Source organism: Miniopterus natalensis, chromosome 21 (assembly GCF_054644295.1).
Source record: "Miniopterus natalensis isolate mMinNat1 chromosome 21, mMinNat1.hap1, whole genome shotgun sequence".
NCBI lineage: Eukaryota > Metazoa > Chordata > Mammalia > Chiroptera > Miniopteridae > Miniopterus > Miniopterus natalensis.
In genome coordinates this window covers 7,493,309-7,508,753 of record NC_142101.1, presented here as the reverse complement: position 1 = coordinate 7,508,753, position 15,445 = coordinate 7,493,309, and the positions used below count along the sequence as shown (strand labels likewise).

Here is a 15,445-nt window from a genome sequence, read left to right as displayed (position 1 = left end):
GGGACTTTTGGAGGTCTGGATGCTGTCATCTGTGATACTGAAGAACACAGGGCCAGGAGAGAGCCCTGGGCAGGGAGCTGGGCCCCTCCCTCCAGTCAGCCATGCATCCAGGACTCGTGGTCTGGAGCCGCGTGGCATTCACTGGCCATGAACCCCCTGCTGTCCTGCTGGCCTGCCTCTGCCTCTGCCTGAAGCGGGCAGTGGGGAGAGGCCTCCTCAGATCCTTTGGGAGAAGTCAGACGTTCTGTCCACCTTTCCCCTGTAGAGTGGAGTTTCCTGTGTAAATTAGATCAAGTTAATTTGACATGATTTATTTTCAGGAAACCCACTTAGTCTCTTTTCGTTTGTTAAAGTGTTCACAAATGACCCGTGATTTATCTTCAGAAACCTCACTACTGTCCGTGTCACGCTCACTGGTTTGCAGTCACCGACGTGGCCTTGCAGAAATGACCTGTTTCTGCTTGTACAACAGGGGAGGGTATCTGTGTGTTCCCAGCTTGTCCACATGTCTCCTGTTCTTTCAGATTCCTCAAAGACCACCACAGCGATTTCCCAGGCATTTCTTCAGTATAATAAGCGAATTAAAGCCAATTTATTTTCCAGGATTGCCTCATTTATTTCAAAATAGGCCGTGTATAAAGGAAGCTCTATTCCATTAGCGAGCGTGAACTTGAAGTTTTAATGCCCATTCTAGAGGAGACAGATTTACCGAGTTTGTTGTAGCTATTAAAAACCTTTTTTAAAAAAGAAACAAGCCTCTGGCTGTTGCTGGAGGGTGAGGAAAATAGCCCAAAGACTGAAAAGGTAAATGAGGGGACCCTGGTTGTGAGTTTTTGGAGTATGTGACTTTTTCCTTAACTGCTCATCTAAAAAAGATGGTGCTGGGGAGGAAAGCGGTGCCAGGTCCAGGCAGGTACATGGGGAGGATTTCTGTAGCTCTAGGGGAAAATAGAGATCCACTAAAATTTTCATGAGTTTCTTATAGTTGTCAGAACTTGCTTACAGGTTGTCTGATATTTTTCTGATAGTTTGGAAATGTCCACAGACTTCTTTGCCTTTATGTCTCCCCATTTAATTCCTCTTTATTGCTTTCTACCCTCTTAGAAAGGTAAGAACCCCCCCCCCCCAAATAAAACTGGCTCTGAAGCTGACTGTTGAATAACATTACTGTAATTGAGTAACAGACCCCTTCCCCCCACGTACACACAGAGAAAAAGGGAAATAGCTAATAGCTCCTCCCTCTTTTTAAAGACTGTTCAGGAAAATTCCAGGCTGTTATCAGAACAACAGTGATGATTTTGGGTGCCCGAAGAACTTGGGGAAAGAAACAAAAATGTATTGAGACCATATCACCACTTGCCATAGACTCTGATGGTTTTTGAAAATACATGTCAATGATTTTATTGTATCCTGAGAACAGTCCTTCAAGGGACTGTTATGCCCATTGTATACATGAGCAGACTGAGGCATGGGCAGGCTAAGCAACTTGCTCAGGATCGCCCAGATAGGAGGGACAGAATCAAGACCCAGCCCTTGTTTTTGTGACCAGACCCTGTCCGTGAATATTAAACTGGTCAACCTCATACGTGACAGATGAGATTAGTGATCTGTGCAGGTAACAGGTCTTGTCTGTGAACATTCTACCCTCCAGGGTGACTTTGGTGTCATCTCAGGAGGGCAGGACTGGAGTGAGGTGGTAGGTAAGAACTGGCATGTCACACCTTGTGTGGGTCTTACCTGATGAAGACCTCTAACAGAGAGGGCTGGTTGGCCTGGGGCCCAGACGGGAGGGGAAGGGGAGGATGTTGTTTATGTACAGTCTCCTGGGCCCGGGAAGGGGGATGAGCAGCCTGGGGAACTCTTCAGTCTGCATTGTGGAGACATTTGATGTCAGCGTGTCAGCAGCTATGAGATGGTGGATATGTTGAGAGAGGGCAGTGTGAACGAGGGGCTCAGAGCACAGGCTCTCTAGGGGACCAACCACCTTGCAAGGAATCTGTCACTAACATTCCCCAGCTGAGGAAACTGAGGCTCAGAGAAGGTACGCTTTACCTCAAAGTGGATGGAGGCAGGTTCACACTCAGAATTCTCTTGAGGACACTGGTCTAACTCCTTCAAGTCTTGTCCCCCTGGGGTGCTGAGCATCAGTTTCTTTTGTAACGGATAGTTGATTGTGGAAACTGGTTTACATGGTGACTTGATTCTGCGGAGCCAGGCAGTGTCACAGCTTCCTTGCCAGTGTCACCCACTGGGGACTGCCATCCCTCACTGCCATTCACTCACTCCGTCCCTGGGTAGCATGTCCTAGACCTGCAAGGGTGACTTCCCCCTGGTTGGTTCAGGTGACCTGGCTCAGCCCTGGTCTCTGCCCAGCAGTGACATCTGAGTGTGTCCTCAGCATAGTCTGAATTCTAGCCCCGGAGGAGCAGCCAGTGCCTCCAGCTCGTCGCCTGCTCTGGCAGATGGCCCTGATGTGAGAGTGTACAAGATACTTATCTGATGGTAGTGACTGGTGGAGACATTAGCATCTCATTTTAATAATTTAAAAATCAGAAACTATGCCACTTTGGAAATGAAAGCTTTCAAAAGGGGTTTGGTTGCTTTGCACCGCGTGGAGACACACTGCTGCTACCCAAGTGCACGTCGGATCTGTGAGCTTCAAAGCCTCGTGGAGGCTCGTGCCCAGCGGTAAACGCATCGCCTCACTCGGGATCCCACCTGAAGGGACCCTGGGCGGGCACCGAGAGACTCGGGTCTCTATAGTTAGCCTGCACTGTTTGAGTGTAGATGGATTCTTGAAAACAGCTTGCTCTCCTAAAGCGTCCGAAGTCCTCCCCACTGTCATCTTCACCGAGTATCAGTGTTTAAACAAACAAAGGTCAACTTCAGCCCAGCCTCTGCCTCAGCATCCTCAGCTCCCAGCGCTCATGGAGTTTGAATCAACCAGAAAGGCCTGTGCTCCCGGGTGGAGTTGCCGCCTCTTAAAGCTCGGAGGCTACACGTGGCATCTCAATGTGGAGTGAGACTAGAGGGCTTTTATGGGAGAACCCTCAGGTGGAGACAGAGCACAATCGCAGCTGATTATAAAGTGCTTCCTTACATGTCAGATCCGGTTAGGCCACAGGTCACCCCCGCGCCCACCCCGCGCCCACGGTGGCGCAGCTCGGGCCTTGAGAACACGCGCTGAGTTCCTTAGGCCCCACGCCGGCGCCAAGTCCCGGGGCTGAAACGTGGGAACACACCGAGTCTCCTCTCGTTTTCCAGTAGGACCGCAGGGCGGGACATTGGCAGCGCTGTGATTGTATTATTTTTAAGGTCAGCCATTTCAAGTGGCACAGACCTTTGATGTGGGTTTAAATTCTGAGTATAATAAAAATTTAGTGCAAAGTGGGGGCTTCTTGAAAGACGCTGCAGTCTCTAGGGCACTACTTATGTGTGAAGTGCTGACAATTTGGGATCGTCTCACATTTGGATGCAAAGCCGGGCGTGTAGAAAGCCAGGAAATACGCCCGTGCATAAAACATGGCATTAAAAAGGTAGCTGTGAACTTTGCAGACGGCCGAGCAGGAGCAAAGCTGTCTTTTGTGAGGGGGATGTGAGAGCTGGCAGCTTTTTGCTGTAAAACGAGGGCAGAAACTTAAGTTGTTTAGTTGTTTTGAAATAACAGCTACAGAGAGGGCTCCTTCTGGTTCATCCATATTTTATTAGGGCAGAAGTTAAAAAATTCATTAGAGACGCCCATCTGTAGCTAGCAGCACTCTCGGGGGTGTTCAGATGGTGATCCGATTTTTGAGTAGCGCTTTACATGGAAAGAAAAAGACAATCATTTGTGAGAATTAATAGCACCGTGGAGAGAGGCTGCTCAGTGGTTTCCGAGCAAACCCTTTCCTGGGGTTTATGAATCTCTTGCTGCCAAACCCCTCAACTGCTTCCTTCAACTGCAGGAAAGAGCTCCGGGCATGAAAAGGAAGGAGAACAGAAACTTGGATCAGAGAGTTGGTCAGGGATTGGTCAACTAGAGAGCATAGGTTGAGTGTCATGTGACACCATGTGACACGGTGCTGGATGCTCTGTGTGGTGTGTGTGTGTGTGGTGTGTGCATGTGCACGTGCGTACATGCGTGTGTATATGTGTGCATGTGCACGTGCGTACATGCGTGTGTATATGTGTGCATGTGCACGTGTGTACGTGTGGTGTGTGTACATGTGTATGTGTGGTGTGTGTAGATCCCTGTTGGCCCCGGTGGCCTCCTCAGTACAGAAAAAGGCTTAGAGTCTCAGCGGAGGCTGCTGTGGTTCACCTTTGCCTTGGACTCTGGGCCAGGGCCAGGTGCCTTTGCTTCAGGACAGCATTCTTGTCTTTATTCCCGAATTGAAAATGAAAACAGTTTTGAATGGTTACTTCATGCTCGGTGTGGGATAGAGCAGTGCAATTCATCACATTGTCTGGCCTCCGCGCAGTCCCAGGGGCTGGGCTCCCATTTTACAGATGGGACAACACAAGCGGCAGAGACACCCGACCCACCAGCATTCACTCAAAGTGGCAGAGCTGCATGTTAAACTCAGGCATTCTGTTTCCAGAGCCCGTACCCTTTCCTGCCGCAAAGTACAGGTCCTTAAATTGTGTGTACGTGTGTGTAAGCTTTCTGTTTTGGAATGCTTAGAGGTTTATAGAAAAGTTGCAAAGATAATACAGAGTCCTTCTCTTCACCCAGCTTCTGCTTGTGCCAACAGCTCATATAATCACGGTACAGTTATAACTCAAAAGTCAACATTGGTGCAGTGAACTAAACTACAGATCTTACTCGGGTTTCTCCCGTTTTTCTGCCAATGCCCTTTCTTTGTTGCAGGACCCACACCGCGTGTCACACCACAGTGGGCTGAGTGTGGAGCCACTGTGGTGAGTCCTCTGTACTGCAGATTAGGGAAGTGAGACAGTGCATGGTGTTGCTGGCTTCCCGGCCCTTCCTCCTTGGAGGCCACTCTGTGAGGCCCAGGACTCTGTTGTCTGATTGAAAGTGGAAACTCAGTGTAGGGAGAAGATCTAGAATAGACGTATGGGGATGTATTTTAAGTATAGACCACACTTTGTCCACATGTAAAGACCAAGTTAATGCCACATTTCAAGAAATAAAGAAGTTGGGGGAGAAAGATTTTGCAAAGAAGCAACCTCTGCAGTGTCGTGAGCATCAAGTTTACGATACTTTTGAATTCAAATCTGCTAGGAGGTTTAGTGGGACTGCCCCCTAAAGCAGAGGTCCCCAGCCCCTACTGCCTGCTGGGATCACCTGGGGAGCTTCAGGAGGCACCCAGGCCTGCGTCCCACACCCTAACATTGTCATTTCACCCATCTGGGATATGGCCTGGACTTTGGAATTTTAAAAGATACCCCGGTGACTCTAATGTGCAGTCAACTTTGGGGCCCACTGGCCTAGTCTCACCATCTCAGCTGGAAGCTAAAGCTGAGGATGATGGGTGACAAGTGCTCACACACGTAAGAGTGGTGCTGGTCTGGCCTGCCTGAAGCGTGACTGCAGGGTCTGGCTGCGGCCTGCCCCCTGCCCATCCCCAGTGTCTCCCAAGCTGCTCCTCCAGCTGGCCTTGTTCCTCCCCACCAACTTCCCCCCGTGACCTCTTATAACTCCCACTCATCCATGGGATCCCAGCCCAAAGCCACTCCAGACCTGCTGAACAAAGCCACGTGCCCTGCTATATGTGACTCGGCCCCAAGAATCTGTCCTTCACCACCCCATAAGTATTTCTGAGTTGATTACTCTCTGTTCCCCCAAAGAGGCTCAGTCCCAGGAGGGCATGGCCACCTGGGCTGGCTCACTGTGCTTTGTGCAGGACAGGTTTGGGTCTTCTGAGAGGCAGACACCAAGACTAAATGAGACGTGGAAGAGGCTAACTGAGGGGAATTGTGAGGGATAAGTGGGGGACAGGAACAGGCAGGGAGCTGTGCAGGATGGGGTCTCAGATTACAGTGCAGACCGCAGACCAAGAAAGTCTGGGCCTGATGGGGAGTTCTTGAGCCAAAGTTACTTGTTCTTGAGCCGAAGTCATTTGTTAGAGTCGTCCTGTGTCCCATGGAATGGCCCTGAATTAGCATCATTCTTTCCCTCAATCCAAGAGGTGGTGTTTTAGGGTGGCATAAAGTGGGGAGCACTCAGTAGCTCCCGGAGTCTTTGGCTTTGCTGAAGGGCAGAGAGCTGTCAGGTTAGCCAGATGAACTGAGTGGCTTACTCCTGTAGTTTAATTTCAGATTGAATTTCCCTTCCTCTGTGACTGGAGTGGCACTTCCCATCTGGTGACAGTTTTATATGCATGACTTCCACCCCCTGCTACATCAGCAGTTTGGGGGCAGGGATGGTGTCCAGCTCGTGTCCACAGCCCCGCACAGCAGCTAGTGTCCAGTGAAGGGCTGTTTTACTGAAATGGATCACGCAGTTAAGATGGAAACACAGTCAAGGCTGCTCTTTCCGCACCAGCACTTGCCGTGCTCACTAGCTGCTGTTGCAATGCCTGAGGCGCTCTCCCAGAGGGTGGAAGAGAGAGGACGGCCCAGGGGAGTGTCTGTGCTCCCTGTATAGTACTTTACTCTTTGAAAACACATTAATCCACTGGGATGTGGAGTTTCTTTATGATTTGGAAGCTTTGGTTAACCTGAGTGTTTTCTAAAATTCTTATTTATGTCCCCGACCACAACAGAAAGGATTAAAATTCTTTCCCTGAGAAGAATAGATTCATTTATGCGTCCACAGTGTATTTGTGCCGCCTTGTTTTATGAGGTCTTTCCGTACTTGATCTTCTCTGACTCTTCTCCTCATTCTCAGCTGTGGCCTCCGAGTCGCCTTTGGGATGCGACATGCTTTCCTCAGAGTCCTTGAGGCACTGGGCAGCCAAGTCCTCATGAGCATTTTGTGTAGATTTTAACTTTGGGTCTAGTTTTAAGGTCTTCCAAGTAAATGCATGAGTAGAATGTTTTCTTAAATGGCATGTTTTAGATTTCCTATTTAAAAACGAGTGTTACTGCCCTGGCTGGTGTGGCTCGGTTGGGGTCATCCCGTGCACCGGGAGGGTGCTGGTTGGATTCCCGGTCAGGGCATGTGCCCGGGTTGTGGGCTCCATCCCCTGCAGGGGGCTTGCAGGAGGCAGCTGGTTGGTATTTTGCCCTCACGTCGATGTTTTTCTCGACACATTGTACAACCATCAATCACCACCATCCACCTCCAGAATTTTTTCATCTTCCCAAACTGAAGCTCCGTACCCATTAAACAGTGATTCCCCCTGCTCACCCGCACTCCCTGGAACCACCCTCACTTTCTGTCTGTATGGATTTGACTCACCTGGGGATCTCTTTTGAGTGGAACCATACAGCGTCTGTCCTTCTGACTGGCTTAATTTACTTAACATAACGTCCTCAAGTTTCCTCCATGTTGTAGCATATATCAAAATTTCCTTTCTCTTTAAGGCTGAATAATAGTCCATTGTATGGATGGGCCATTTTTGTTTTGTTTTGTTTTGGTAGCAGCCATCCTAATGGGTGGTCCAATTTGGCCTATTAATAATTCCTTCTGTACATTTTCATCATGCCCTTTTCTAATGATTCCAACTTTTTGTGGCCTCTGCCCTGAAGAAAAAATAAAAATAAAACTTTCTCCTGATTTCTTGTTACTTCAAGTTATTTCCTAAGTGGTATACTTGGAGGCAAGGGATGCAGAAAAGGCACATGATTGGAAATCAGTTTGTCGTTCCCCCGCCTTCCCTCCTTCTCATCTACCATCCATCCACTCATCTGTGGGATCCCAGCCAAAAGTCACTCCCAGACCCGTTTGTCCGTCCATCCATCCATCCATCTCTCCATCCCTCCATCCCTCCCTCTATCCAAGCATCCATCTATCCCTCCATCCCTCCACCCCTCCATCTATCCCTCCATCCCTCCATCCCTCCCTCTATCCAAGCATCCCTCCATCCCTCCTTCTATCCAAACATCCATCCATCCATCCCTCCATCCCTCCCTCTATCCAAGCATCCATCCATCCCTCCTTCTATCCAAACATCCATCCATCCATCCCTCCTTCTATCCAAACATCCATCCATCCATCCCTCCATCCCTCCATCTATCCAAGCATCCATCCATCCCTTCATCCCTCCTTCCATCCAAGCATCCCTCCCTCCCTCCCTCCCTCCCTCCCTCCCTCCCTCCCTCCCTCCCTCCCTCCCTCCCTCCCTCTATCCAAGCATCCCTCCATCCCTCCATCCCTCCATCTATCCAAGCATCCCTCCATCCCTCCATCCCTCCATCTATCCAAGCATCCATCCATCCCTCTGTCTGTCCATCCCTCCCTCCATCCAAGCACCCATCCATCCATCCATCCATCCCTCCATCCCTCCATCCATTCCTCCATCCATCCATCTCTCCATCCCTCCTTCTCTCCTATCCAAGCATCCATCCCTCCATCTCTCCTTTTCTCCTTCTATCCAAGCATCCATCCACCCATCCCTCCCTCCCTCCCTCCCTCCCTCCCTCCCTCCCTCCCTCCCTCCCTCCCTCCCTCCCTCCTTCCCTCCCAGCATCCATACATTCATTCACCAAGTGACTCAAGTGCAGGGCATTGTGCTGGTTTACTGTTCAGTAATGAGTAAAACAGGTTTTGGCAAACCATGACCTGAGAGTTCTGGGGAAAATGAAAACCTTCTGAACTTTAATTTCATTATTTATAAAATGAAGATGGCACCAAGCTGCTGGGGTTGCAGTGTTAATGCCCCTCTCCTTTCCTTCCTTTATCCTGACTTTCTCTCCCTCCCCCTCATAGCCCTTGCTTCATTCTGTCCTTTGTTGTAAGCTTCTGGAACTTACAACAGATTCAGGGAACAGGTGGCCCATGGGTCATGGTGCTCATTTCTCCAGGGATTATCAGTGACACCACAGAGACTGGTGTGTGCCATGATTGTAACCCACTGGGATCCTGAATGCCTAGGGCTGTCTACCATGATGGAGATCCTGGGATGAGCTATGCTCTGGGTGGCAGAACAAGGTGTGCGGGCCTGGAGCAGAGCTTTGCCCCACTTCTCACCCTGCCTGGTCGTACTTTTATGCCCCACTTAATCCAATACAAGGTGTGTCAGGGCCCCAAGAGGAGAGCACCACACAGGCCAGCGCGTTCAGGAGACTTGGGCACTGGTCACCTGGCCATTTGCAGGTGTTTCCAGAATGTTTGTGTCTCTGAGCCTCAGTTTCCTTAACTATAAAAGGGAGGTTATTTTCCTGGTCTGGTTGATTCACATGATTTTGGTGAGGTTCAGAGGAAATTAATGCTGATGAAAACATACCATGAGTGACAAGGTGCTATGCAATGTAAAAATAGTAACCAACATTTTTATCACACTTATTACATGTGCCAGGCACTGTTCTCAGCTGTCAACATATAGTAGCTCATTTAACTTAATGCTCACAACTGCCCTATGAGATAGGTACTGCTACTATCTCCATTTTACTGATAAGCAAACTGAAGCAAAGAGAGGTTAAGTAACTTGTGGAAGGTCACACAGCCAGCAGTGGCACGGCCAGGGTTCGAACCAGGCATTGAGGTGCCGGAGTCTGTCCTGCTGCTGTGAGGTGTCAGCATTTTTTATTGTTCCTGTTCTTGTTGCATAGCCAGGAGGGAACACAGTCCCTGGTTTGGGGAACTCTTCAAGCAGGGCCTCCTGTCGTCCACAGTGTGAGATGAATCGATGGGCATAAATTGTGTGGTATCCAGCTGTCTGTGGTCCACTGGCATGAGGGGACATGGATGGCTCAGATAATGGAAACCTCCATATTGTCACTGAGGAGCTGGAATGAGCGATTGGGTCTCGTTTCGAGGAGTGTGCTGGTGTTCGTTTCAAGTCGTTTGCTTTCCAGGCTGACTCCGGGATGAAAGTGCTGATGTTCCTAAAAGACCAACAGGCGAGATGCTGGAGGGTCCAGAGGAGCTGCCAAGGTTGTGGCTCTGAGTACAAGCTGACGTGTTGGCATAACTCACAGCAGTGCCAGCTGCTCTCCTAAACAGAGGAGCTGAGACCCGTGTTGTTTCCACACGGCCAAGCAAACACTTCCCAGGGATCATCAGAATTTTCAGACTGGGGTGACCCCCGACTCCTGAACCAGCATCTCAGATGCACCCAGAGGTGACCTCTAAAACTAGGGATGTCCTCCAAACACAGTTCCCGCTGAGCCCGTGAGATCTGTGTGTTTAATGTGCTGTTTTTCTCTCTTCCCAGGCAGCCAGGATTGCTTCCCACCTGCAGTGTGTTTTCAGAGGAGGCGGCTGGCACGGAAACCCGGCTACATGAGAAGCGACGCTGGGCCCCAGATCAGGTTCCTGTCCCCTGCCGTGGGTGCTTCGTTCCGGGCCCAGGCAGGGGCGTGTGGTGAGGAGTCCCACCACTCTGAGTCCAGGGCTGGACGATGCAGCCTTGACCCTGGAGGCCAGTGGCGAGGCCCCGTGGTTGGGAGCCCTCTTCCCAAGAGCACAGCAGCCTCAGCTCTCGCCTGTGGGGGCCACCTGGGCCTCGCTCGGACCCCAGCAAGAGGGACCTCGGGGTTCTTTGGGATTCAGTTTAGAGCTGGCACCAAACTGCCCAACAGGCTGACCAGGCTGTGTGGCCCTGGGGACACTGGGTGTCGGGGGGAGCTCCCACCCATGGATAGTTCTGAGGCCCTGGACCCGCATCGGGATGCCGCCTGTGGTGAAGGAGCGTGGGGCGCCTGGGCAGAAGACTGTGTGGCCCCAGAGGATGTGGGTGACACCAGCTGCAGCCTCGAAAGTGGCCCCAAGGTCCCCTCAGCCCCTGCCAGCTCTCAGGTGGCCTTCACCTCCAGCTTCAGCTTCATCCAGCTCTCACTCAGCTCCGCCGGGGAACGGGGAGAAGCGGAAGGCTGCCCGCCCTCCAGAGAGGCCGAGGACACGGACGCCAAGGCCACCAGCTTGGACAGGCCCCGAGAGGAGCCCAGACTTTCCGCTCCCCCCTTCAGTCTCAAGGTTGCTCAGGGCCCTGCGGACTCTGCCCAGGCTGCAGGGGGCAGCCCTAGGCCGGAGTGTGAGCCACTTTCTGTATTGAACACAGACGCCGCCTCCTCATGCTCCTCTGATCCCTCAGAGCTCGAGGGGGCTGCTCTCCACTGGGACCTGCTGCTCAGGAGGTGCGAACCCCTGCTTCTGGAATGTCTGCTCAGCAACCGCAGGCAGCTGGAGGTCGGTGTCTCCCAGCCTCTGGGCCCCACGAGGCTCACAGGCTCAGATTAGCTGGGCAGAGGGCAGGAAACGAGTGGTTCTGGGGCTGACCGACTTCCCCTGAAGCTGCAGCAGCTCCTTGGTGGCTGGTGGCTGGTGGCTGGTGGCAGGAAGATGTTGCTGCACTTCTGTTTCTCTTCTTTCCTTTTGAACAAAATCTCTTCTCCTTTCATCCTGTCATTAGGTGGTCAGATTGCTCTCTGTGGGGCCGAGGGCTCCCCTGCCTTTCCTGCTCTAGGTGATGCATGGATAGTGCAGCCCAGCTCTGCTTTGACAGGCCAGGGAGAGGGGACAGGCAGCGAGCAGGGGCCGGAGAGATAGAGGGGCGATGCCCGCGCTGGGCGTGACCCTCCCGCAGCGGGAACCTCCTGCTGGAGTTCCTTTCTGGTCAAACCTCACGGGCCCTCAGCTTCCTTGTTTAAAGATGATAACACTGCACAGGACCGACCTGTGGCTCAGATGAGAATGTCAGTGCTTTGGAAATTAGGGTGGACTGTGTACTTGTACATCTGAGCATCATGATCACACTGTGACGGTGCTGGTGCTGTCCCCCAGCTGTCTGAGAGCTGGTACAACTGTGGGCAGGCAAGGTGGCTCCACCCCAGAAGTTCCAGAGAAACCCGGGCAGAGGTGCTCTGTGGCTGCCCACTGGGCTGTGTGGCTAATCCTAGTGAAAGACTGTGTTTTTCTTCTGGGGTGTGTGTTTGTGTACACGCACATGTGTGTATGTGTACAGGTGTGTATATGTGTGCATGCATACATATGTACATGTGGAGCAGGGAAGTAGGGCACCCACTCATCAGGCATTGGTAGAAGTCCCTGAAGATGTTCATTCCCAGTCGTCGCATCTCATTTACTCTCAGTTCTTTACCTGTGGCCTGATGTTCTTGCCCTCAGGGACCCCATCCCAGCCTTCTGATTTATAACCCAAGGAGATAACAAAGCCAGGCCACCCATGCGGACCTCTGTCCCTAGGTAATGCATGGAATCCTTGAGTTAGATGAGTCCAAAACAGACGCCATTGTCTTCCCCACCAAACCTGTTCTAAAGGGCCCCCCTCAATAAATATTTGTTGATTTGAAATAATAGAATCCATCCATCCAGCTCCTTAGAGAAACTGCAACCATCCTCAACCCCCCCCACGTCGTGTCAGTCTCCAAGGCCTCTTACTCCCACGGCTGACGCACCTCCCACGGTTCAGATTCGTGTTGTCTTTCACCCGGGTTTGCAAGGATTCTGGATGTATTTACCTTCCTTCAGCTCATCCTCTGCATGGCCAGCAGAGTTATCTTCCCAGGCAGGGGCGGGAGAGTGTTATTTCTCTGTTCAAAACCTTTGGTGGCTCATTGCTCCTCGGGATAGTATCCAAGTTCCTTATCTTGATAATCGAGACCTTCCCCAGCCCGCCCCAGCCTGCACTGGGGGAGCCTTCCTCCTGCCGCTGGGCCATCTGGAGCTGCTTCCTGTTCCTGAAGACACCGGGAACAGCTGCGCCTCAGGCCTTTGCTCACAGTTTTCCTCTGCCTGGAATTTCCTTCCTACACCTTCCCACCTGCCAGGCTCCTATTGATCCTTCCTGGTGTGGCTTCAGAGCCACTTCCTTGTGTGACATTTCCTCCCCCATCTAGAGCAAATGAACCCCTCTTCCATTTTGTTCCCAAAGCACTTTGGACATGCCCCATTACAGCACTCGCCATTAATAGTTTGTTTGTGGGTCCAAGTTCTGCACTTGACCATGAGCTCCGTAACTAGGTCACTCCTCTGGGACATCTTTGGATGTTTGTTGCCCAGCACACGTTCTGGTCCTCAGCAGGTGCTTCCTTCATTTTTGTTTTCAGCAAAGTAATTAATCTTGATAAGATGGGCCACAGATTCTAATTGACAGATTTTTTTTGGATTGACTGACTAAGGCAAAGGAAGAGAATCTGAGAGGCCACCACCCAAAGGACAAAGGCACTGAAGGGATTCGAGTCACCCTTATAACATGGGGGATGGGGTTCCCCCACCAACAATTCTCCAACACCAGCTGGGCATCCTATAACTTAATTAAAAATGTTTTTTTTAAATTGATTTTTTTAGAGAGAGAGAAAGGGAGCGGGAGAGAGAAACATCAACGTTTAACGTGGATCGGCTGCCTCCTGCGTGCCCCCTATGGGGGACTGAGCCCGCAACTCAGGCATGTGCCCTGACCAGGCATCGAACCAGCAACCCCTCAGTGCACGGGCCGATGCCCAGCCAATTGAGCCACATGGTCAGGGCTAACTTAATTCAATTCTGACGCTATTTACCTGGAGATAACATCAGGTTCCATAGGTTAAGGTCCCACAAGGCTGCCCCCCTGCCCTAACCCACACTCAGATGCGTCAAATGTCAAATGATAGGATCAGGACACAATTTACTTGTAGTTTAAGTATCTTTGTTTGTGATAATCTAATACCCGGACAAGGGAAACTTGATGCATTTTTAATTATTTGATGTCTCTTGTAGGAAGAGGAATGAAGTTCATTCAGTGTGGTGGGAGCGATGGAAGGAACCCTGTCCAGGGTGCAGAGCTTGCAGGGGGAAGAGGCCCTGGTAGTGGAATTGTCCGTGACCAGGGGGTCGCTTGGGAGGCCCTGCTTTTTGAGGCCGCAAATCGCAGATTTGGGCTACTGGGGAGGCTTTCATGACTGGGGAAAGGGATTGGCTAAGGATCTTCAAAAAGATCCCTTTGAAACTTGGGATTCCAGTGTTTTTGGGACTTTAGATGTTATATTCTAATTCTTTAGAATATTAGAATATTTAACCCCTCTCCCTGCTCCTTAAGGAATTTGAGTCTTGTCGTCTTTTAAAACAGTCCATCCTCAGTATGTGCGGTTTCCGTATTTGCGAATTCATTTACTTGATAAAACTTATTGTTAACTGCAGAGTCAGTGTCAGAACCCTTTCCTGGTCACCCGGTGAACATGCGCAGAATGGCTGGAAATTCGCGTTGTCCTACGGGCACGTTCCCGGCCGAGGTCACCCCCGGTGACATTCTGCCTGCCTGTTTCAGCTCTCATCTGTAGATAGGTGATCTGTTTAGTACCACGTTTTTCATATGTTTTGTGTGTTTTGTTGGCGATTCCACTGTTCGAAACAGCCCCTAGTGCCGGCTGCAGTGCTGTCTGCGCTCCTGGGTGCACAAGGGCTGGGCTGTGCGCCGTGGAGAAAACACGCGTGGGGAGCATCTCCCAGGGGTGCGTTGTCACGCTGTGCATTCAGTGTTGATGAATCAGCCGTATGTAGTTAATAAAACATATTTCAGCTGAAACACACATAAAACACAGATGCATTTTATACGATCAGTTGACAGGAATGTTGTGGCCAGAGGTTCTCAGGAGCCCAACCCTGTATTTCCCCCTGGAAGCGATGGTTCAGATCACTCCTCCCCATCTTCTCTGCTCCCGCTGTATAAAAATAGCCACCCAGGGCCATTGCCAGGGCTTGGTTGGGGCTGAGAAAATTGCGATAAAAGGAGATGCTAACCGGTGTGCAGAGGAAGGCAGTGGGCAGCTCCCTGCAGGTTAGGCCCACGGGGGGGGGGGGGGGGGGGGGCTTTGAGGAAAAGGAGGGAAACTGCCTGCCTTCCGTGGGAGGGGCCCCTGTGTAAGCCACTCCGGCCAGCGGCTGTGCTTCCGGCGGACATGGACATTCAGACATAAACCCGGGCAACAGCTCAGGTCCTGCAGGATAGTTGGACGAGGGGGGCGGTGTTGTGGGCATCGGCTGTAGACGAGTGTTCTCTGACCTTCGTTTCTGTGGTTCCTCTGCTCCAGCTCTGGCTCGTATTCAGTGACGCTGTCGCTTGGATGTGGTGATGGTCACTCAGCCTGTCTCCCATCACTAGCGTTTAGGACCGAGTCACTGATGAAGTTTGCACTTGTCACGTGGGGCACTTCATGGTAAAGGGGTCGACGTGATCATTCGTTCTTTCGTTCATTCAGAAAGTATTTGCCGATGACTGTGCAGCACCGTGCGCCTGGCTTTGGAGATTGTGTTAGTTAGGACGGGTTAGTAACAGGCAGCCGCACATATCAGACTGTGTTAGTTAGGACGGGTTAGTAACAGACAGCCGCACATATCAGACTGTGTTAGTTAGGATGGGTTAGTAACAGGCAGCTGCACATATCAGACTGTGTTAGTTAGGAC

At 51.1% G+C, this 15,445-nt stretch overlaps 1 protein-coding gene across 1 annotated transcript in view; it reads left to right on the top strand.

The window, feature by feature from the left end:
* Window positions 1–10,113: 10,113 nt before the first annotated feature.
* DISC1 (DISC1 scaffold protein) overlaps window positions 10,114–15,445 on the top strand; it is a 193,043-nt gene continuing 187,711 nt past the window's right edge. The window contains exon 1 of the mRNA XM_016196007.2: window positions 10,114–11,236. Within this exon, the coding sequence (XP_016051493.2) occupies window positions 10,238–11,236 (999 nt within the window). The 5' untranslated portion in view covers window positions 10,114–10,237. The remainder of the gene's footprint in view (window positions 11,237–15,445) is intronic.